General features: G+C 36.2%; 13 protein-coding genes across 13 annotated transcripts; 5 read left to right on the forward strand and 8 right to left on the reverse strand.

The window, feature by feature from the left end:
• Positions 1–23: 23 nt before the first annotated feature.
• Positions 24–1,292, reverse strand: FG379_000350 (UDP-N-acetyl-D-galactosamine; the record flags this gene model as incomplete). The annotated part of the gene is made up of 1 exon (XM_067325760.1): positions 24–1,292. The coding sequence occupies one exon, from the start codon at positions 1,290–1,292 to the stop codon at positions 24–26; it is 1,269 nt and encodes a 422-aa protein (XP_067183304.1).
• Positions 1,293–1,458: 166 nt separating this feature from the next.
• On the reverse strand, positions 1,459–2,973 carry FG379_000351 (uncharacterized protein; the record flags this gene model as incomplete). Its single annotated transcript, XM_067325761.1, has 1 exon — positions 1,459–2,973. One exon carries the CDS (start codon positions 2,971–2,973, stop codon positions 1,459–1,461), a length of 1,515 nt encoding a protein of 504 aa, XP_067183305.1.
• A 260-nt stretch (positions 2,974–3,233) lies between these two features.
• FG379_000352 (WD40 domain) lies at positions 3,234–4,460 on the reverse strand (the record flags this gene model as incomplete). Its single annotated transcript, XM_067325762.1, has 1 exon — positions 3,234–4,460. The coding sequence occupies one exon, from the start codon at positions 4,458–4,460 to the stop codon at positions 3,234–3,236; it is 1,227 nt and encodes a 408-aa protein (XP_067183306.1).
• A 212-nt stretch (positions 4,461–4,672) lies between these two features.
• Positions 4,673–6,529, forward strand: FG379_000353 (PP2C phosphatase; the record flags this gene model as incomplete). Its single annotated transcript, XM_067325763.1, has 1 exon — positions 4,673–6,529. The coding sequence occupies one exon, from the start codon at positions 4,673–4,675 to the stop codon at positions 6,527–6,529; it is 1,857 nt and encodes a 618-aa protein (XP_067183307.1).
• Positions 6,530–6,672: 143 nt separating this feature from the next.
• Positions 6,673–8,595, reverse strand: FG379_000354 (uncharacterized protein; the record flags this gene model as incomplete). The annotated part of the gene is made up of 1 exon (XM_067325764.1): positions 6,673–8,595. The coding sequence occupies one exon, from the start codon at positions 8,593–8,595 to the stop codon at positions 6,673–6,675; it is 1,923 nt and encodes a 640-aa protein (XP_067183308.1).
• Positions 8,596–8,785: 190 nt separating this feature from the next.
• On the reverse strand, positions 8,786–9,889 carry FG379_000355 (uncharacterized protein; the record flags this gene model as incomplete). Its single annotated transcript, XM_067325765.1, has 1 exon — positions 8,786–9,889. The coding sequence occupies one exon, from the start codon at positions 9,887–9,889 to the stop codon at positions 8,786–8,788; it is 1,104 nt and encodes a 367-aa protein (XP_067183309.1).
• A 466-nt stretch (positions 9,890–10,355) lies between these two features.
• Positions 10,356–10,958, forward strand: FG379_000356 (uncharacterized protein; the record flags this gene model as incomplete). Its single annotated transcript, XM_067325766.1, has 2 exons — positions 10,356–10,672; positions 10,745–10,958. 2 exons carry the CDS (start codon positions 10,356–10,358, stop codon positions 10,956–10,958), a joined length of 531 nt encoding a protein of 176 aa, XP_067183310.1.
• A 325-nt stretch (positions 10,959–11,283) lies between these two features.
• FG379_000357 (cation-transporting P-type ATpase) lies at positions 11,284–14,682 on the reverse strand (the record flags this gene model as incomplete). Its single annotated transcript, XM_067325767.1, has 1 exon — positions 11,284–14,682. One exon carries the CDS (start codon positions 14,680–14,682, stop codon positions 11,284–11,286), a length of 3,399 nt encoding a protein of 1,132 aa, XP_067183311.1.
• A 603-nt stretch (positions 14,683–15,285) lies between these two features.
• Positions 15,286–15,663, forward strand: FG379_000359 (uncharacterized protein; the record flags this gene model as incomplete). Its single annotated transcript, XM_067325769.1, has 1 exon — positions 15,286–15,663. One exon carries the CDS (start codon positions 15,286–15,288, stop codon positions 15,661–15,663), a length of 378 nt encoding a protein of 125 aa, XP_067183313.1.
• A 322-nt stretch (positions 15,664–15,985) lies between these two features.
• Positions 15,986–16,302, forward strand: FG379_000360 (Sec61-gamma subunit of translocation complex; the record flags this gene model as incomplete). Its single annotated transcript, XM_067325770.1, has 2 exons — positions 15,986–16,109; positions 16,181–16,302. 2 exons carry the CDS (start codon positions 15,986–15,988, stop codon positions 16,300–16,302), a joined length of 246 nt encoding a protein of 81 aa, XP_067183314.1.
• Positions 16,303–17,159: 857 nt separating this feature from the next.
• On the forward strand, positions 17,160–18,758 carry FG379_000361 (TCP chaperonin; the record flags this gene model as incomplete). Its single annotated transcript, XM_067325771.1, has 1 exon — positions 17,160–18,758. The coding sequence occupies one exon, from the start codon at positions 17,160–17,162 to the stop codon at positions 18,756–18,758; it is 1,599 nt and encodes a 532-aa protein (XP_067183315.1).
• Positions 18,759–18,817: 59 nt separating this feature from the next.
• On the reverse strand, positions 18,818–20,653 carry FG379_000362 (uncharacterized protein; the record flags this gene model as incomplete). Its single annotated transcript, XM_067325772.1, has 1 exon — positions 18,818–20,653. One exon carries the CDS (start codon positions 20,651–20,653, stop codon positions 18,818–18,820), a length of 1,836 nt encoding a protein of 611 aa, XP_067183316.1.
• Positions 20,654–21,325: 672 nt separating this feature from the next.
• Positions 21,326–23,116, reverse strand: FG379_000363 (NLI interacting factor; the record flags this gene model as incomplete). Its single annotated transcript, XM_067325773.1, has 1 exon — positions 21,326–23,116. One exon carries the CDS (start codon positions 23,114–23,116, stop codon positions 21,326–21,328), a length of 1,791 nt encoding a protein of 596 aa, XP_067183317.1.
• Positions 23,117–23,202: the final 86 nt, after the last annotated feature.

Below are 23,202 nucleotides of genomic sequence, written 5' to 3' on the forward strand. Positions count from 1 at the left end.
TTCCCTAATAAAAAAATTAGTTTCTACATCGTAAAAATAGTAAAACTCAACTTACTTTTGCTGTCTATATGAAAATATTGTGAATGATTATCGCGGAGACACTTTGAAAGTTCAATATTTAGGGAGTTCTTGTCATTTCCTTTCTCTACAAGTGTCAAGCACAAATCGCTGTTATCCAATTCTATTTGAGTTGTTGGTTTGTCAAATGCTCCAATGTCATACAGTTCATTCTCAAACTTTGAAATAAGGAATGACTTTGAATTACAGTTTAATTTCTCAATTATCTCGTTCCTTTTCTTGATTAAACCTTCAAACACATAATTGGAAGAGGCGTTAATAAAATTTCTTAACTTATCACTATTTTTAATTATTGTTTCTGCTATATCTTTTTCAATCCAAGATTCTATAAGTAACTCTCTAATCTCAAGTGATGGTTGTGATGTTTCTAATTTTGTAATACCAAATATTAAGTTGGGAGTTAGTACGACCCTCCCCCCACATCCCCATGTTCTGAGCCCAATGTCTAGATTAATCTTTTCCTTAAAGATCATGTTTATCATGGGATCAGATAGCCTAGAAATTTTGTCCCACCAGGCCTTTTTAACCGCAAAAATAGGAGAGAAAAACATTGGTATGTTATGATTGGAATTGTGAATATTAAATATTCGAAAATCTATTTTTGAAAACATCATTTTTGGTGAAAAAACGGAATCATTTGTTGTAAATTTCCACGAATCCTTTTTTAAAACAGTGAAGTTTGGAACTGAAACAGTATTGAAGTTGTCGCTTAAGTTTCTCATTATGATTGACATCCAATTTCTCGGGAAAAGGGTTGCAATTGGAACGAACAACAATATATCACCAGTTGCTATTGATCCCGCAAAGTTTTGAATGTCACCCGATTCTTGTAATTCTGTTTCAACTATATTAACTAGTGACCCACTTAGTGAACTACTTCTAAGTTCATTTATCCATTTATTGTTTTCTGCATGTGTACAGGGTTTAAACAACACTATTATCTCATGAATTAAATTTCTATTTGAAGTTAAAAGCAAACTTTTAACAGTTGTCTCAAGCAATTCTATATCCTCGCAATTCGGAAGTATTATTACTGTAAATATATTCATATTTGTATAATATCTCCCATATTTATTGTCAGAAACCCAATGCTTAATTAGTTCGTTTGGTAAGGTTTGTGAGTCCTTATTTTTCGCACCAAAAACAAAACTGGAACATGCTATCTTGACACATAAACATATATAGAGTAAACCAACAAAAATATACAATTTCATTATTTCACAAAAAAAAGAAATGATATTACATGGTAATGGTATGTATTATTACTCATTTAGACATGCTTTGTGTGCATTATTTTATATATTATAAAAAATAAAGGACCAAATTCAAGAAACATTAATATTAGCTTAGTTATAAAATAACAAATAACAACGAATACAATTATTTTTTATTTCTACTAAATTTTGCCAGGAAAAAACCTCGGCAGTTATGACTTTTCTGATTCAGAAATATACATTTGTCAATAATTTCTTTGTCAGAGCTTGCTTCATCTTCAATGTGAGAATTGCTCCAATTACTAATAGCCTTGTCAAGCAAGAAATTAAAGTTTGACAGTTTATCGCATTCTTTAAGTGCATTTAACACCACAGAATCATTTTCTTCCTTAAATATAGAACACGTTGAATAACATACAGTTTCAACCGAGGGAAATGAAGTTAGCGAATGAATAAGCATTTTTGTTTGAAACTCAGATAAGCTTTTGAGTCTGCCTTTAATGTAATTTTTGTCCATTCTTCCATGTTGTGGTAATCCACTACCTGAACAAGAAGGGTCCAAGAGTATAATACGAGCTTTATTTAAGCTATGCCTAAAATTATACCATGGGAGCTCATTACAGTCGTTGTTTTTGAGACTTAAAAAGTCTCTATTCAAAACTTGAATAAAAAATTTTGGCATTTTGTTATAATCTAAAAGGTTTACTACCGAATTATTCTCTTCAGTAATTGGATTTTTCTCGAGAAAGATACACCCAGTCTCACTGGATAATATAGAATCATTTACCAAGTAGATTTCAGTAACTTCGAAAATTCCCTCCTCCTTCATTATATAAGGACCAGATAAATAAGGAATTTCTGCTAGTCTTTTTAAAAGAGTTTTAATTCGATTATTGTCCCTATCTAAAGCAATAAGACAGCCATTCTTGTTTAGCATATCAATGGCCTGTATTGATTTACTACCAGGGGCGGAGCATGCATCCAAAACAATATCTCCAGGAGATATTTTTGCGGATACTACGGAAAAACAGCTTCCTTTATCCTGAAGAACTAGTTTTCCAGATTTTAGTAAGTTGTTTGTACTTGGGGTTCTGTCTAGTGACAATGCTCTGGCAATGTCAGGTTGGCAAACTATCAAATTTTCAATATCCTCATCTATGCGGACAAGTTTAGAGAAATCCTCTTCTATAAATAGATTTGTTCCTCTAATTTGTTCGAAAATAGCGTCTAATACATCGTTAACGGTTGAGATGCTTTGATTTACTCTTAAATATCTTGGGATGTGATCTTTTTGTTTATTGTCATCAAGACTTTTTAGTGACTTAGGAAACCGTTTAGAAAGATATTCATACATTTTATCTTTGTTTTTACGAACAAATCCAGCAAGAGTACCACCTCCTTGTATCTTTAGGTTGCCAAAAAGTTGTTCATAAATGAGTACATACAATAACCAAGTGTTTGAAACGTCACTACCTTTACCTTTGAATTTTTCAATAACTTTGCACTCCCTCACAATATACTCAATTTCATTTTTCCTGTTGCATACTCCATGAACTAAAGCACTTAACTTTCTTATATTTCTTGAAAATCTATAATCAGAATACAATACTGACTTAATACCCTGTCTCCCTTTGTCCATTTTTTGCAACACCTTGGCTGCTTCAGAATATAGATTCGACATTAATTACGGTCCATATGAAACTACAAGTGTTTCTCTTAAAGGATACTCTATTTATCAACTTATATCTTACAAAGAATATCTTCTTCAGTGAAAAACGTACTCGCGTGCTTAATCTGAATAGTTACGATATAATCTAATAAATTATAAGTCATTGGCGCACTTTTGTTAATAGGAAAAAACGAACAAAAATACTAAAAAAAACATATATATATATATAGCTAATAGACTAATAAATAAAATATTGCTTGAAATAGTAGTAACTACCTTGTTGAAGTCACATTTGTCCTCGGAAATGAGATCTGTGGCAATATTTCATTTTCATTTATGGTACCTGGATTTCCGCACAAATTTCTGGACCAAACTTTAAGTCTTGAGTCCTGACCACTTGAAACAACAAGATGACCTAGAGGGTGCCAAGCAACTCCCCATACTGCTCCCTGGTGAGCTGAGGGAATGAGACCGAGTGGGCCTTTAAAGCTAACTTCCGTATCATAGTATGCAACATCGCCGTCAAAGAAGCCAACTGTCATTAGAGATTCGACCTCTGGGTGCCAAGAAATACTTACAGCATCACATTTTGTTCTGTAAGTTCTGATAGGTTTTGAAAGTTGTCTTATGTCCCAAATTTTAAGAGCACCATCTTTACCGGATGAAGCCAGTAGTTTTCCGTTTGAATTCCATTTTACCCTTACAACTGTGTGCCTGTGACCGAAAATTGTGCCTATTGCATTTGCAGTTCTAGGGTCCCAGAGATGTAGTTGGTATGTTTGGGATCCAGTGGCGATTAAGCCTTTCAATGGGTGCCATTGAGCGCACGTAATATCATATCCTCTAGAAGTCAATGAACTCTCGATTTTTTGAGATCCCACATCAATAATGATTGGATGTACATTTTCAGCAGCGGAAACAACCTTGTTTCCCGTAGGGGATATAGTGACATCTCTAACAACGTGACCCAAAAATTGCCTAAATGAAGCAATTGGTGCTAAAGAAGGGGTAAGTAAAACTATATTTCCGCTTCCATCACCACAAGCAATGAAATCGTCTTGTTTTGAAAAATTAAGGGCCAAAACAGCTCCTTGTCCAGAAGGAACACTTTTGAGATCCTCGAAAGCAAAATAAGTTCCATTCCAAAGTGTTAATTCGCCACCAACGGTACCTACTACTAATCTTCTTCCACCTGGATACCACTCTATTGATACACATGGGGCTCTGGCACGTAAAGATACACGAGTCTGCTGAGTACATATTAGATCGCTCCTATATCTATTTAATTCGAAAGGGAAACCTATTTTTCTGATGTCTAGAGGTCTATAATCATTAGAAATAAATCTTTGTTTCCTTCTGTTATTGTAAATGCCAGTATCTAAATAGTCGACCAAAAGAGAGTTCCCATCAACTGCAGGCCTATAAATTGCTCTATGACTCAATAAGTTTGCTTCTTCAGTTGATTCATGGCCGGGAATGAAGTCGTGTTGTGTAAACATTATTTTAATTCATATTATTCACAACTTCATTTTTACCTAGGTCCGAAGCTCTTTGACAAGGAACATTACCGCCCACAACACGGCGCCATGTCCACGTGCTTAAATGTGCACGGTAATATTGGTGTTTGGGGTAAGTTAAATTATCCAAAAATAATATATTGAGGTTCTTGTTAAATGGTAATAAAAAGATTGAATCAATTAAAAATATACCAATGGATTCTCCGAGTGTCAAAATGAAGGCACCAATGTCTACAATTTTGGGCAAGCCTGGTTTCATACCTGGGTATCACCAACCCTTTAAGAGTGGTCCAGGAGGTTTCTTTCCAAATAAAAACCAACAAATTTTCATTCCAGCATCTGGAGAAAATACCTGTTTTAATGGAGATTTGAGTGCAGGAATGATGTCCGCTTCAGGTCCAAGTATGTCAACCCCACTCAACGTGTTTCAGAACATAGGTGGAATTAGAGCTCAACCAAACAATTATATGAATATTGGAAAGTCCCTTACTTCCTCAATGAATCCTCAAATGAGACCTCAAAGGTTTTCTTCATATTCTCATACTTTTAATCCAAATGTTGGATCAACATTTAATAATGAATTTGAATATAACACCATGATTAATCATATTAACTATCACGTTAACAATCCCGGTAAAATAATGCAGTTAAATCGTAGCATTCCTCAACACAAAGTGCCTTATCCTGTTCAACCTCAGGTAATTGTACCTCATTTTGTTTACCAACAAGGACAAAGTAAAGCTATTCGACAGCCGGTACAAAACCACGTTGGTGTTGGCCAAAATACGTTTATTGGTTACACTGGTGAAAATGTAATGGGGACTAATATTGGTCCTGGGAACTATAATAATCTAAGAAATACTCAAATTAATCAGTGGAAAAATCAAGTGATTGATCAAAATTCAGTTAGATTGAATACCTTTGGAAATGCCCAGCCTCAGATAATGAGTATGAACAATGAATTTATGAAAAACGAAGAATCTAAGTTGGGAGGCAGCAAATTTAACATTACCAACACCTCAAGTCTAGATATAGGAAATAAAGGGCTAAACTCGATAGGAAATCTTGAAGTTCAAGAGCAGAAAATGGAGCCTATAACAGGCGGTGTGACGATTAAGGGTTTTAAACCAACTGTGGTTACTGAAAATCAGGATAAATCACTTATTATAGAGTTGGGACCAAAAGTTTCTGCATATGGGGTTTTTGATGGTCATGGACCACATGGTGATGTTATTGCAAACTTTGTTTCAGAGAAATTTTCACTAGCTATTATGCAGCTATTTGCATCTGTTCTAGGAGGAAGCAATATTAATGAGGTGTTTCCTACACGTCAACAAATAAAAAACTTCTTTATTGTGTTATTTAATAATATGGATTTGCAGCTTTCAGAACTAAAGTATGGCATTTCGCTTTGGAGCGGTTGTACTGCTGCATTATGTGTGAAAATAAGTGATGAAGTTCATATTGCATGGGTGGGTGATTCAAGGGTGGTTGTTTTCAAATTCTCTAGAAGACTTAGTGATATTCCCGGTGATTCTGACCAAGATTCCACCGTTTCTTGGTGGACAACGTCTGATCACGTCCCTAACAGACCTGATGAGTTAAGTAGAATAACAGACTGTGGCGCTTCGATTACAGTTTACTCTACTCCATGGTTGAATAAATCAACCACTAGAATTCGAGAGCATGGGATAGCAATGAGCAGATCATTTGGAGACAAGGCAGGAAGTCAGTTTGGAGTCATTAGCAAACCTGACATGGCAAGTATAAAGCTCTCTTCTGACAATAGGGGAGATATAGATGAAAGATGGGCAATAGTTGTTGCATCCGACGGCGTTTGGGATTCGCTTTCAGAAGAGGAAGTAGGAAACAAATTAATGGAGGAATTAATTTGGAAGGATAACAACGGACCAGGTTTTAAGTCCAAATATCGACCCACAAAAGATGAGGTTGCCTCTTTAGCGAACTCTATTGCCTCTGAAGCATGGAAGTTCAGAGCGTCGGTGGAGAATTACAGCGATGACACTACAATAGTAATCTCAATAATTTAATACAAATGGCTTTAAGTTCCGAACATATTCTAAACATATATCTAAAATTGTATAGTTTTTTGGACTTTTAATTTTCCCCCCACTTAATGATGCTTAAAACTAAAAAACTAGGAAAAATCTGTAGCAAAAAAAATGTAGATGAACTAGTTCTTTCCGTCATTGAATCCTCTGAAACCTCTTTTCCTCATTATGTTCTCTGGAGAGGGAAGAATTCTCTTCTCCAAACTGTACCTTTCTAGTCCCCAGTGTTGGAACTTGTCGGCTGGGTCGCACTCAACTAGTTTAAGCTGCTTTTCTACAGAGGCGATACACAAGTCTTTTCTTTTAATTAGGGCAATGACATTTTTTTCGTCAATGATTTCTACATCCCAAAGGTAGAGGCCTTCGTTACACCAATCAAGTTTAAATTTATCAGTGATGCAGGATTCATCATTAATTGTTACCATCCAGTGTTTGGATGTTTTGAAATACATAAATCCCTGAGTATCTCCAGTGTGACAACTCCAAAGTTTGACGTGACCACCAGGATTACTTAGACCATCTGTATCAAGGCACATATTCGCGCCAATATTTCTCACGTTCCCAATATAAGGAACGTCATCTATTGATTTAACCTCTGCCTCCGGGTTAACATTCTCCAAAAACCATTTAAATGACTGGCAATGAAGCCTTTCTCTTAGTTTAATTCTGTCTTCTAAGGGACCAATATCAACCCTTGGCCTTCCCATAACCCTCCATGCAAGATCTCCAAATTCATCCATCCATAAATATAAGGTGCGTAGCTTGTTTTTAAGTACTGCATGAGACGGAGAAGAGTATCCAACTCCACCTTTACGGAATATGTGGAAAACACGACTGCATGGAGCACATTCAATTAAACCACCACACATCCAGGTTCTAAAAGAGAGTTCAAGATTTTCTGTCCCCCAGTACTCGAATTGAGGATCGTAAGAACCGATTTGTTTGAAGAATTCAACGTTGGCGGCGAGTAGTCCTCCTGCCATAGTTGGAGATGTAACATAATCATATTTTTTGGCATATTTCCTTCTTGGATCAGGTGAAATAGTTTGGGGGAACGCGTGTTCAATCAGCTTCCACAGAAAACCAAGAGTGCAACCAATACCACCATTAATAAATTCAAAATTTTCACTGTCTATTGAGTCGATTTGTGGCATAACTATTCTTCTTGGATCTTCTTGAATTCTTTGTACTATAGGCTCAGCCCAGACCGGCTGAACCTCAATGTGACTATCCAATATTACAAAAATAGGAGACTTGCAGGCATTTATACCTGCAAGACGTGCACCAACAATTCCAGATCTTTTTGAATTTCTTATCAAACGGACTTTGGGAAGAACTTTAATGTAGTTTACAAGTAAGTCGTTTCCACCTACTCTGATATGCTCACTATTACTTCCATCATCAACAAGAATAATCTCCTCGAGTATTTTTGGTGGAGTTCTATTTAAGACAGAGTGAACTGACCTCATTAATGTGGAGAAAGGTTCATTGTAGAATACAATAATTACTGATATTCTGTCCATTTTTTCTAAATTGTAGTTTATTAGTTTACAGTGCAAATCACGGAAGTCCGAGACATTTCTATCCAAAGGAAGCGAGTCAGAAAGATGTAGATTAAATCCACCTCCTTGGGAGAGAGCTAATGCGATGTTAAGGTCCTTTGGTGGTGGTGGAGAGGGAGTCCATGCTCTTTCACCATTTTTAAGGAAACCCAAGTCACCATGCATTTTCCATGGATAGGAATTAGGATATTCTTCATTTGTTTTGTCTAATGACACTAACTTTCTTTCTTCTGGAGCAGTAGTTGTAAATTGCTCGTTTTTCAGACTTCCTTCAATGTCCCTTACTTCCCAGCCATATGACTCTCTAAATACTCTTTCATTAAAGGTTTTGTTAAGATTTGTGTTGCTATTTACAAGGAACAAAACGTTCACAACAATCCAGGTGATAGTTGCGCATGCAACCAGTGCCTGTAGTATAAACAGGCACGAGAATTGAAAACATTTCTTACTAGAACTGGCAGTGTTATTTGTATTCTGAGGCATTTATATTTTATAAAATGTTAAAGATTAACACTTCAACAATACATGAGCGCCAATTAGTGGGGTAGTGCTAGTTCACGAATATAAATTAGTCAACGAATAATAAAGAAAGTATATTTGTGTAAATAAACCCACACAAAACTAGGTAGACAAATTTGAAAACAAGTAGAAAAAGTTTATTAGATTTTTGTTTTTAACTTTGGGAATTGTTCAAAATTTGGACGATGTCTGACCTGCAAATGGGGCAAACACAGTTTTGTTTGAACCAGTCATCAATACATTCCCTGTGAAATATATGTCTATTATCACATGGAAGTATCCTTATAACTACGTTTTCGTCAATTTCCTGTACGCATATTGGACAAAAGTTACTAATTGTGATGCTCATTCCGTGATTTGGGACTTCACCCTCATTTGAAGTAGCTCTCTCTTTTCCTATTTGATGGCTTTCGATAGAAGGTGCAGAATTTTCTATATTAACTTTGTTTTCATTGAAAATAGTCACATTTATGTTTTCGTTTTTTAGGCTTTGAATGTGTTCTTGAAAAGGGATTGCCTTAATTTTACACAACATCTTTTCCGGAACACTCTTCTTTGCCGTCCGAGCTTCATTTCTATGCAATATATATAATACAAGTATACATATGAGTATAGGGAGTATAATTGGGACAAATATTTGTATAAATTGAAACCAAAAAAGAAACAAAGCTATCGAAAGATTTTGCTTGCATGCTCCTCCGGGTGGGTCTGTGTATATTACATGAATTCCATAAAACCACCAAGCAATTCCAAATATGTGTGCAATATTAATAATCACAACAAGAGCAAGTGGGGATGGCCTTTCATAACCTCTTGTAACTAACATTATTATTGATCTTATAATAATAGCTATTAAAAATCTTGAAATCCAAACGATACACCAAATTTTTAGATTGATGTCGCACTTATTTTCCCAGTTTTTAGACAGTTGAATAACAATTGAAATAAACAATCCAACCACAAGAAGAATAAATATTGCATTGAATACGAATGCAACTAAGACCCTGCTTCTTAGTTCTGTGTTTTGCTCTGGGGGGGATTCTACCTCACCCCCACCAGATGTGTTGTTTCCACTCTCGTTATTTACTTCGCAAACGTTCGAGAATGCGAAATCTACTTGCTCTTCATTATTATCAAACCTCCTGAAATTGGTTCTGTTCACAGCCCCACTTATGCTTTCTGCAGACTCCAAGTGAACCACCCAAGAAATTCCACTTTCCTCCTCTATCGAGTTCTCACTTCGCAAATAGAAACTCATTAACCAACCATTTTTTTCCAACAAAAATCTCTAGTGAAATCAATGGTTTCTGACCTTGTCGCTCAGAAACGAATCAACTTTACTTTAAAAAAGGTTTATTATGTGTTAATAGATTTGTTGAAAGCTTGTATTTTTTTCACTAAATGATGTTATGTCTAGCGCCACATACAAACAGCAGAAAAAAAACCTTGGAATAATTTGGTGTGTGTTAAGGTAAATAAGCCTGCGAACAAAGTTGTTCAAGAAACTTACAAATTAGGATCGAAATAGCTGTTCCCATATGAACTGTATTCCAAATTTGCACTTTCAGTAATCTCTCTTGATCGGTTTTTTCCCCTTCTTTTCCCTACTGTATGTTCCACCCGATAATTATAATCTTACAGGTAATTTTAGCATTTGGCGCTAATATCGGAGCGCAAAGTAAGCCAATCTAATCGATATTAATAATTGTTTCAAGACTGATATAATGCTTGATTCTGTTATAGGTTGTGTATTATTGGATTCCGATGGGAACAGAGTTGCTGCTAGATACTACGGTAACTTGAAAAGAAGCGGGTTTCTAGACTACTCCTCTCAGAGGTCATTTGAGGAGCAGCTACATACCAAAGGTTCCAGGATATCGTGCAAAAGTGAGGCAGAGGCATTCTTTGTTCATGATTTTATATGTTTAGTGAAGCCCATAGGTGACACTTTTATTTATCTTGTATCTTACTCCTCTGAGAACGAATTGATACTGAATGACGCAATTAATTGTGTTTATGATTCTCTGGAAAACGTTTTATCGTAAGTTTAATTGAAAGAAGCCGAGTATGAAGCTTCTAACTGTAGGAAATGATTTATTTAAACAAAAAACAGAGGTAACGTGTCAAAGAAGACTTTACTTGAGTCTTTGGACAGCGTACACCTGGTTCTTGATGAAGTTGCGGACAGCAGTGGGGTCTTATTCGAAACGGATGACAGTGCGGTCTGTCAGAGAGCAAAGATGCAAGGAAGTGAGGGATTGGAGCACAAAGCTTTCAACCAAGCCTTTGCTACAGCAAAAGAAAACATAATGAGAGGCTTTTTGTAGAATAGAATTAGGTGGAAAAAAATATTAGGTGAAAAATAACTAATTTTTCCTTTATAATAAAAGGTGTGGAGGACCACAAATTGATGTTCCATTCGTATTATAAGCACTCAAGAGCATAATACTGCGAGGATGACTTCCCATTGCTGTTAGACGATGAGGGCCTCAGATGTGCGGAATTTACATTTATTTGTGGTTCGTAAAATGTGTTGAATGAGTAATTTCCATCCTTAGTGTACATGCAACAATTTGCATCCGAGTCAGCCCTGAAAATCTCAAGACAACAACAAAAGGATTCAACCAATACATTTGCGGCCCCCCAAAAACATCAATTCAGCTTTTTTTTTGGATTTTTAGAGTAAGACGAATCAACCTTCTCATGTGGAAAGTCTACTATTTGGTTATATCCTCTCGAAAAAGCCTTAAGGACCTCGTCTATCAGAATGACAGGCAAGGAACAAATCATAACTGCCAACCAATCTATCATAGTTAGTGGAACCACATTAAATATTGCAGCTACTGGAGGAACGTATAAAATAACCAAGTGAACAAAAACTGAAATTAAAATGGCCACAAGAAGTAAAGGATTTGCCCAAGGAGGTATTTGGAGTAGCGAATTGTCCTCACTAAGTGCATTTAGCGCATTCAACATTTCTATTACTACTAGGACTGTTAGTGATAGTGTGCTTGCCTTTTTTTTCCCTGTAGAAAAGTAAGTGCATGGTTCGTCTATTGACGATCCAAATACTGGGTTCGCCGTGAATCCTGTCCAAGTGTTGCATCTCGCCCATGTACCTAGTTGAGAGAAAGAAACCAAGGTATTTCCGTCAGAAGGATCTACTCCCCATACATACCACCATATAAATATGCCAACAGTTGCAAATCCAACATAAAGGCCAATAATTAAAAAACGAACAAACACCCAGGCAGATATTAAATTGTCATCCTTTCGTCTCGGAGGTCTTCTCATTACACGCGGATCCGGGGGATTGAAGCCTAATGCAGTTGCCGGGAGTCCGTCTGTAACCAAGTTTACCCAGAGAAGCTGAACTGGAGCTAAACCCTCTGGTATTCCAAGTGCGGCAGTTAAAAATATGGAAGCAACCTCACCGATATTTGACGATATAAGATATCTAATAAAGGCCTTCATATTCATATAAATAGACCTCCCTTGTTCAACAGCCGCTACAATGGTCTCAAAGTTATCATCAGCTAAGACCATATCACTCGCTTCCTTCGCAACATCCGTGCCAGTAATTCCCATTGAAATTCCAATATCAGCTTGTTTCAATGCAGGAGCATCATTTACACCGTCACCAGTCATGGCAGCAATTTCCCCTAGTTCACTTAAAAGTCTAACAATGACCTGTTTGTGGCGAGGTTCAGTTCTGCTAAAAACCACACCATAAGATTCCTTTAATATACGTAGTTTATCTGTATCAGAAAGTTCTTCAAATTCCCTCCCAGTTAAAGAACAATATTTTGTGAATTGATTCCTTAATAATTCACTACCAGTACGTAAAACTTGCCTGCCATCCAAAAGTTTTGTTGTTTTGGATGAACTGTCTCCTGTTTCAAACATGAAGGTTTTAATGGAACCTGGATTAGTTGAGGATCCGCTTGAATAATTTTCCTGTGCATCATTAATAAAGTTTGATATATCCCAATCCTCTTTAGATCCATTCAAAATTCCTATTGAGGAGGCAATCGCTTCTGCTGTATTTCTATTGTCTCCTGTAATCATAAATACACGTATTCCTGCCTTTTGACATCTTTGAATTGCACATTTAACACCGGGTCTTGGGGGATCATAGATACCAACGACACCCAAGAAACATAAATTTGTTTCAATATGAACAAAATTAGAGGGATCACTCAATAGGTTTGCACCCCTTGTTTTTGGCTGCCCGGAATATGAAGATAAATCACCAAGATCATCTATCTTAACGGCGCATGCCAATGTTCTTAAAACATTGTTTGCCATATCTACAACTTGGTCCAATATTAAAGATTTCAATGAATCTGTCAAAGGTTCGATTGTACCATCAGGCATCATAAATGTCGTACAGCGATCAAGAATACCCTCAGGTGCTCCTTTGACATACAATACGTTAGAATTTTCAAATGATTCAGTCTCTCCAGAGTTCTTGTGAATTACAAGTTGAATGTTTACATTGTTTGTATCCCTACATAAGACACTCATTGATTTTCTGTCTCTATTAAACTCCAAGGTCGTTATGAGCTTCACGCCTGAACACCAGTAGTCGTTAAAGACACTTGAAGTCTTACTATTTCTGGAACTCTCGTTATTTAGGTATTTTGAGTTTAACTTATTATCTGGACACCCAAGCTTTTCCACTAAAACCCTCAATGCCCCCTCTGTGGGTTCTCCCTGCACTTTAAATTTGTTTGAATCCGATAAATTTAATTGAGAGGTATTACAAAGTGACAAACACTTAGCCATCCACTGAAGACTTACATCCTCTGCTTTGATGTTCTCAAAAACATGGAGATTGTTCTTATCAATCCTGGAGACCCTACCGACCGGTGAATAGGAATGACCTTCAACAGAATATTTATCTATAGAAATGAAGTTTCTTGGAGTAAAGAACTGAACGCAGCACATTTCGGACGTTGTCAAAGTACCTGTCTTATCGCTGCAAATAACTGTAGTACAACCTAGTGTTTCAACAGATGGAAGACGACGAACTATTGCGTTTCTTTGTGCCATTTTACGAGTTCCGAGAGCAAGACATGTTGTTATTACTGCAGGAAGTCCTTCTGGAATTGCAGCCACTGCAAGCGCTACAGCTATTTTTAAGTAGTAAATTGCACCATTAATGGTTGAACCATGAGCCGGGTCCTGGAAATTACGGAAATTAATGACCCAAACAACCAAGCAAATAACTGCAATAACTTTACTTAATACCTTTCCGAATTCGTCAATTTTCTTCCCAAGTGGCGTATCTTCTGTATTTTCAGAGGCCCTCTGTACAGCAGATTGGATCGCACCTATTTCCGTTTTCATTCCTGTTGAAACCACACAAGCAAAACAAGAACCATGAACGACAGTCGTTGAAGAGTATAGCATATTTGTTTTAGCCTGTATCTCAACATTTCTTTTAGAGACATCCAATGGACCTGAATCTTTCAGAACTCCCGAAGATTCTCCCGTAAGCTGGCTTTGCTCAACCCTAAGTGATGAAGATAACAATTTAATGACGCGAAGATCTGCAGGCACTCTGTCTCCAACTCTGACTCTTACAATATCTCCAGGGACAAGATCTTCAGCTGGTATTTCACTCCAAATTCCACATCTCAATACCTCAGCGAGTTTCGGTTGAAGTTTCTTCAAAGCCTCCAAAGCGCTTTCTGCATTTGATTCCTGCCAAACTCCGACAAATGCATTTAAAATTAAAATGAACAAAATTACAATTGGCTCAATAAAGGCCGATATCCCTTCTTCGTATGCATCCTCACCTATCAAAGCAAAAAAGAACGATAAAATAGCAGCACCCAACAATATTTTAACAAGTAAATCATCAAACTGAGCTATAATCAGGGACAAAAACGAGGTCTTTTCCGGCTCTTCTAGGGAATTTTTCCCAAATATTTCTGTATACTGCTCAACCTGTCCATTAGAAAGACCCACATCATAATCAACATTAAAGTGACGAAGTATCTCATCACATGTTCTAATATGTGGGTCTTCCAGTAACTCAACCATTCCTATAGAGTCTAGTCAAAAATACAAACCAATAATCGTTGGGTCTAGCGATATCTCACTCTAGTTGGTCTAGAGTTCCGTTTTTAAAGTATTCAATTTTTGTAGAAGATAAACCTGAAGATTTGGCCACTCGTCTAAAAGAATAAAATTGGCGCACAATGAGTTTAAATTTAGTATCTCAAGTAAAGGGTTCATGTTTATTTTAATTTTTGAGGGTCTCGAGGCATGAATAAATTATTCAGGAAATGAACTAGAGTTATATGTGAATAATATGTTATTCGCTGCAGAACAATAATATGAAGCATGCACATTCGCTTTGTAGCAATAACTACTAAAGGATAAAAGGAGAAAGGTGAAAAGTGAAGTGGTACTAATAGTATATGTGGACACACGTATTGCGAACGGTTTGATGTATAAATATTGCATTGGTTAAATCAATAAAGTGATGCTCTTGTTTTATTTCACTTAATAAAGCAATACTTTTAAACCAGATTGCAGCGGGAAATTTCTGCCGGGTCGTTTACTCAACCACCAAAAATAGTACTTAATTAAATGTTCCATTATTTTAGTGTTTATTGAAGAATACTACTTGCTTCAGGGGAGATGAAGCCAAAGTTGGATTCCTGGACTCCACTCAGTTGCCAAGAGGTCTATGAAGCCATAACTAGCTCTGAATGCTTTGAAAACAACGAACACGAAAAGTTGGAGGATTCAACCTTTAAGAAGAGCCTTATATGGTACTTTAAGGCATTTGAACTCATTAGTGAGATCCCATTTGAGAATACTATTCCGTTGGTCAAGACACTATGTACAAAGTACAACCTCTCTTCACAAGAAGTTATGCAAATATTAGATTTAAAACCAAGGAAACCCGTTGATCTACATTGCATTATACCTAATTATGAAAAAAGATTTTCAGAGAAAGCAACTGAGGATATTTTGGAGTTGTTAAATAGAGAATTCTTCCGAGAGTTGAAGTGAGGGTGAGGGTGGCTTCGAAACGCACTACGAGAAAATCAATATGCAAAATTGGTCATTGTTTATAGAGTCAATGTACTCGTATTTTAATAATAATATAGTCTTTTATTATTAGTTTGTGTTTCCCAATAAAGATTGTTTATTTTATTTTGTGATTCTCTTCTTTTCTTCATGTATGTTAAACTTGTGCTAAAAGTATTTATGGGATTTAGCCGCCTATAATGTCTTGTGGGTGGGATTTCCTGAGAGTTATTAGTGTTTCGGCCGTGAAGTACTTTTTCTTTTTGTCTAGTTTTTATACTATAGATTTAACTATACACTTAACATGAAGGTTCCAGATATTTTGCAAGACAAGTCAAATCCCCTCGGATACATTTTTCAGAGTGTTCAGGAATTTACACTAGACAGCATTCGTCTTGTAAGACGCTGTACAAAACCAGATGCTAGAGGTAAGTTTTGAGGGAGACAAAACCCGTCCCTAATTTTACTGTTCTATAACGATTATTACTTTTAAATACAGAGTTTAGGAGTGTTGCTTACGCATGTACTGTTGGTTTCTTCCTCATGGGGTTCATTGGTTACACAGTAAAGTTGGTATTTATTCCCATCAATAACATTATAATGGGTGGGCAGAACATCTAAGTGAATTCATAAATTCTAGTATTTAGGATAGATAGGGATAAATAGGTAATTCTACCTCTGCTTGTCGCGTCTTTCTCCCTCTTTTACTACCTTTCTCGGACAAAACAAAAAGTATAACAAAATTACTAAATATGTCTAGTATCTATGTACGGGCTAGTTTCGGGGGGTCTCTTAGATACATGCAAAATGTTTCTGAGCATGGAAGATCGCTGATCATCCTTATCCTGCTAGATCCTACGGTGTGAAACGAGTGTTTAGAGGAGTCAAAACAGCTCAATAAATGTGGTGAATTCGGGTCATTGATGTCATGGGTATGTATAGGTTTAAGGGACTTAAGGATAATTGAGAACGACTGAAAAAGAATGACCAAGGCTCCAGCGAATCGAGCTATAATTCCTTTATTATCAAGGAATAATGGTTCAACATTAACATTTAAACCTAAAGTAGGAAAGCGAGGAGTCATTTCACAATATGATTATCTAAAATACTTCAAGTAATTACGTACCTTTAAGAAGATAAACATGGATATTCATAAAAAGGGAAGTCCCCAGTACCAAAATGATTACATTCTTAGCCGTGATCTTTCCCATTTTTTGGAAGGCAGTTATTTTTTTTCAAGCCTAGTGTTTATTTTTGCATCTTCCGCGAGACGCGTAAATACTTGAAATATAGCAAGGTACCGGGGAAAATAAGGTATAAAAAAATAGTATATTGTGGGTAGAAAATTAAATTTTTAAATAGAATTGAATTAATTGTATTCTTGGAAAACTAACAAAAGTTAGTAAGCCGGAATATAGCTCTAATTAGTCCAGTTCTGGAAATCTGTTTATCAGGAAAAATTAGTCTATTAAAGTAAGATGTCGTCTGTCTCCGTATTAAACCCAAAGGCAGATGTTCTAAGGAAATCAGCAGCATTTGCTGCAAATTGCCATGCAGCTAAAGGACTTCAGAGGGTAATTAAGACAAATCTAGGACCAAAAGGGACACTCAAGATGTTAGTAGGTGGAGGTGGTCAGATAAAAGTCACGAAGGATGGTTGCGTTCTCCTAAATGAGATGCAAATACAGCACCCAACAGCTTCAATGATTGCTAGAGCAGCAACTGCACAAGATGACATATCTGGAGATGGTACTACTTCAATTGTTATTATTATTGGTGAGATACTTCGTCAAGCAGAAAGGTTTGTAACGGAGTCAGTTCACCCTCAACTACTATGTGAAGGCATTGACATTGGTAGAACTGCTTTGATGAAATTACTAGACGAAATGAAGGTTCCTGTAGATAAAGATGATTATGACACACTTAGATGTATTGCAAAAACCTCTCTAAGAACAAAACTTGCTCAACCGTTGTCTGACAATTTGGCAGAAATATTAACTGATTCAGTAAAAATAATTAAAAAAGACGATCCAACATTACCCATTGATTTACATATGATAGAAGTCCTTCCGATGAAGCATGGATTGACTTCAGAAACCAGATTGGTGAGAGGTATGGTTATGGATCACGGTGCTAGACACCCGGACATGCCAAAAAGACTTAAAAATTGTTTTATTTTAACTTTAAATGTTTCCCTTGAATATGAAAATAGCGAAGTTACTTCGTCCTTTAAGTATTCAACAGCCGAACAAAGAGAACGTCTTGCTGAAGCAGAGAGATTATTCACAGATGAGAAGGTTAAAGCAATCATTGATTTAAAACGACAGGTATGCGAACAAAACCCTGAAAGTAACTTTGTTGTACTGAATCAAAAGGGTATAGACCCACCTTCACTTAGTATGTTAGCTCAAGAAGGGATACTAGCACTAAGACGTGTTAAACGTAGAAATATGGAAAGATTAACTTTAGCTTGTGGTGGTAATGCTGTGAATTCCGTAGAAGGTTTGACTATCGAGGACCTCGGATGGGCCAACCATGTTTATGAGAAGACAATTGGCGAAGAGAAATTCACGTTTGTTGAAGAACCAAGGGACTGTAAAAGTTGCTGCATCCTGGTAACCGGGCCAAATGACCACAGTATCGCTCAGGTCAAAGATGCAATCAGAGACGGACTGAGAGCAATAAAAAATGTAATAGATGACGGGTACGTTGTTCCCGGAGCTGGTGCTTTTGAACTAAGGGCCTTTAATGAACTCAAGGAGGCAAGGAAAACCGCTAAGGGCAAAGCTAAGTTTGGCATTGACATTCTAGCGGAGGCTATGCTCGCAATTCCAAAGACCCTGGCAGAAAATGCAGGACTTGACCAGCAAGAAACTGTTTTGAACATTTTGGACAAAATTGAAGGTTCTAAACACCCGTTGGGATTGGACGTCACGACTGGAGAGGAGTTTTACCCACTTTCAGAGGGAGTATTGGACAACTACTGCGTAAAAAGACAGATATTGAGCATTGCTCCTACTCTTGCTCAGCAACTATTACTTGTTGATGAGGTGATAAAGGCTGGTAAACAAATGTAAAATAATTTGTACTGATTCTAATATCTACATTAAGAAATAAATAATATATCATTTTCCTTCTATTGTTTTGTGTTCTGAAATATATCTACATATCTAGACCTTATGTTGTTTCCCAGAGCTCCATATACGCTGGTCGAACCACCTAAAGATAAACCTGGTCTTGATGAATTTAGTGACTGTGGAGGTGGTGGAAGTGGAGGCGAGGAAGTCGCGATGCTTAAGCAATCTGTACGGTTATTTATGGAATCTTGAACAAAGGTACCACCTGAATATCCGGTATTATCAGAAGTATAACTTTGGATCCCTTTTTCCGGCTGTCCATTATTCATTATTCTCTGACCATCGGGACCCCTCTGACACCACTGATTAATTTCTTTATCAAAGTAAAATGTGTTTTCAACCCCTGGCCAGCGCTCTTCTTCCGGAGTAATAGCCTTTTTAATGTTATCTGAAATCCAACCAACTAACCAGGAGGAATTCTTGCTATTTTTTTGTTGATTGTCTTGAAACTCATTCTGCTTTTTCACTTGTTCCTTTACTGAATTAGGCTTGAATTTGACGTTGAAATCGCGAAGTCTAAACTTGAGAAATTCAAATTCAAGTTTATACTTGTTAAATAAATCACTTTTTTCGTTTGACAGTAGTGAGGACATTTGCTCAACATAGTAATTGGCTCTATCGAAATTTCCGATTTCAGCCAAATATAGTGAGATCCAATATCTGTATAAAATGGAATGTTCATTTAACAAACATTTCGGATCCCATCTGTTTGATTTAATAAGAAATAATGACATTATCTCAATATTGCCGATATAATTATTTAGATTGTTGATGTTAATGCCATACTTTAACTCCTTATATTCTCCAAGTATTAAGTTACAAAATTGAAAAGCAACAATCTTCTCACTCAATGTTAACCTGGACTTCTTCTCTCTAATATCTACCAAAAGTTTATCTGATATCCTCAATAACAAGTTCCTTGATCCCAAGTGTGTTGTCCCAAGGCTTGTTATAACAGAATATATATAATGTGGCCATAAATCCAGGACTTTTTCACCAACTTCAAAATCATCAACCTTTTGGGAAATACAGAGACAAAGAAGATCAATTATCCTTTCAAAACAGTTACAAGTTACTCCAGAATATTCTTCACTTTCTTGGCTTTTACTTTTAACATAATCAAAGTAACACAAACTCAATTCCCTTTCTCCGCAAAGTCCACTTAAAGCAAATCTGTCACTCCAAGACAAATAAAGATTTGAGGAGTTATTTTGATCGACTTTGCTCATTCTATATATTTCGAGCGTTTTCGACACTCCAAATGTTCCACAATAAAGACCCAATAACGACCTTTTTGAAATGTATTCTATTGGTTTCCCATTGGCCTCACAACTACACATCCAAACTCCGTAATCCATTATTGACCTTATTTTGCTAAACACTAAATCATAATCTGTAGGTGTATTGACTAAACATCCTTTAGATAAACTACAAGAAAAAAGCTCGAGGAGACAATTATTTCTAAAAAATTCTAAATAATATTTTTTTGAATTCGTATTCTCTCTATTTCTCTTTTCACAATCAATGTATCTGTTTATATATCCTATCTCTTCTTGGGAGAATTGGCCATTAGTTACTCTTTTATTGGTATCCAGATTCATAAAATCGAGGTCAAATTTATTTCTGTCCCAAATAATCAAATTTCTAAGAGAATATATTTTCGTTGAAAAACTTGAAACTACAAAAGAACCACCAAAACTAAAAGAAAATGAGCTTCCTCTCCTAGGGGGTTCATATTGTATTAGATCTCTATTGAAGTCCGCTTCTCTTAAATTTTGACAAAAAAAATGGTTGTTGTAGCTGCCATTTTGTAACAGATCTCGGTTTTTATCCATTTATTCCATATATTAAACTTAAGTGTAAAAAACTATATTTGATAAATAAGAGTTTTGTCTTGTGATTATGATGATGACAAGGTGTGAGGTACCTAGTATGCCTACGACCGCCAAGTACATGTTAATATATAAATATTTATGTTAGATTATATTATTGAGCAAAATATTGAATTATTTTTATTATTCTCGTAAGAAACATACATTTAAAAAGAAACGACAGTTTTTTTCGTTTATTCCTCACTCTTTTACTCAAATTAAAGGAGGCTCCCACGTAATTTGCTATTAATTGCAATCATCAGTTATTCTCATATGTAGAAATATCATTCCAATTACTTACTCTTCCATCAGAAAGCTAGTCAAAAATTTTAATCGATCCCGTCTACTCATAGCTTATTCTACTTACTAGAAAGTGTTCTTTTCACGTTCCGTTTCAATACAAACTAACAGATATTCTTAGATAACTTTTGTGATTTTAAATGAGTTTTTGTTGCAGCATTAACTCTATTTAACAAATAAGCCTATGACTTTACATTCTCGTTTTTTTGGTCATCAAATTTGAATTGAATACAGAAATAACGCATGTAAATAACACCTGTTAAAGACAAGTAAATACACAAAAAAAAAGTTGAACAAAAAATAATCTAGTGTGATATATATAGAATCCAGTATTTACTACTGTTCATCAAAGGTCAATGTGACTATTTCACGAGGAGACCAAATACGGGCACCACTGCTTTGTTTCCATGCAGCAGAATGTTTATATTCAGTCAAATTTTTATTTGAATTAGATTCAGAAGTGAGCCTAAATTTAACAGAATGTATCCCTGTCCTGCCCTCCTTTTGAGCAAGAATCTCCCAATGTACATTCCAAGGTCTAAGAACAGTTGACTGATTAAATTTGTCAGAAAGAGATTCACCTTCGAACATGTCCTCTTGAACATGCTGCCATTGTCCATCACATGCCCATAACCAAAGTGTGTGGACAATCTTAACATTTGGATTGTTTTTTGCTTGGTGAAACTTAGCAGTGTTTGTTTTTTGAACAATAAGGTGCGTAGAAAATTGATCTAAATTTTCTTCAATTTTGGCTCCTAGTCTTGTCGCTGCTAGTTCTGCATCAATCTGAGAATCTCCCCAATTATAAGGGAGTCCTTTCACAATGGGTTTTTCATCTGCCTTTAAAAAGCCAGTGAAACACAATATACAGTTTTCAAGAATTTCACTTCTCATTTTAGTTAAAATCTCGCCCACTGTAGCTGTCTCGGGATTCCGAAAAAATCTAGTGTGTAGCTCCTTGAACACACGAATGAGATAATCCAAATGTCGATCATAATCCGCAATGCTATTTCCACCACTTGCATTTGAAAGTGATGACAAAGCAGCAGATAAAATGTCACCAGGAGCACTCACATTTGTAGATACGGAAGAGGCAGTTGAAGATAATGGAGGGTAATGTGATTTTAAAGCCTCCCTCCTCTGCTCAAAGTACTCATATGTTTGAGCCTTTACAACCTGACTTTCAAGTGAAGCATCCCAAACATCTGATCGATCATCCAACAAAACTATTGCACGTGTGTCAACATCTGTGCAAATCTTACGGAAGTCCTTTTGGGTGTCGCGACCATCAATAGTTTCGCGAGCAACTATTCTATCACCAAATTTATCTCTGCTCGGATCTAATACAGCCCTTATAACATCTGCATACTCCCTGGTTGCGTTTGTACAAATTCCCATAATATAATAGGGAGAAATGGTGTTCAGAAACTCCCTCACTCCAGGTCTAAGCTTTAAATAGTATGAAGTATTTAAATCCTGTGGTAAAACAAATTTGTACATTTCAGGATCTCCTGAAGGGGTTATAAAGTCCTCCAGATTAATGTCGCAACCTATTTTAGTTGAGTTATATGCATGAAGTAATGTGTTGTCCAAGTCAAGTATCGCAACTAACTTATTTTGTGCAAGATAGTCCTTCGGAACAGTGCTTGTTAAATGAACGTCATCTGGAAGTACAGAGTTTGAGCTCTTTTGTCTTCTCGAATTTATACACACTGGAAAACCACTGTTAGGTTTATATTCTGCATCAGAAAACCTGCTACCTGAAGTATATTGAAAAGATGTATTATTAACGTTTGCAATATCCCCTATTGGTTCTGAAAAGGGATCATAATCGTCCTCGAAAGAAAGGTTGTCATCATTAGCATGATCAACAAATGACCCCGGACCCAAGGGTGTCGAACTTTTTTGAACTCCATCTTCAAAACCAGGTGGTCTCTCTGCAAATCTGTTTCTAACTTGTTTGCCCTCTTTTTTCAATAGTCCCGAGCCAGCAATTGATTCACTTGCTCTTAGAAGTTCTTGACGTAGCTTTTCTGGACTAAACTCCCCATTCTCATTCAGTAAAGTTGAGGAGTACATACTACAATCCACGATTGGTTGCGGAATCATATTTGAATTACACTTCATCTTGGAATCCATTTAAAAGAAATGAACATTAACGTTCCAATAAATAGACTAATACACCTATACACTCACTTGTATGAGACTTTAAC

This window comes from Cryptosporidium bovis (genome assembly GCF_009768925.1).
Source record: "Cryptosporidium bovis isolate 45015 chromosome Unknown contig_10, whole genome shotgun sequence".
In the NCBI taxonomy this organism is placed as follows: domain Eukaryota; phylum Apicomplexa; class Conoidasida; order Eucoccidiorida; family Cryptosporidiidae; genus Cryptosporidium; species Cryptosporidium bovis.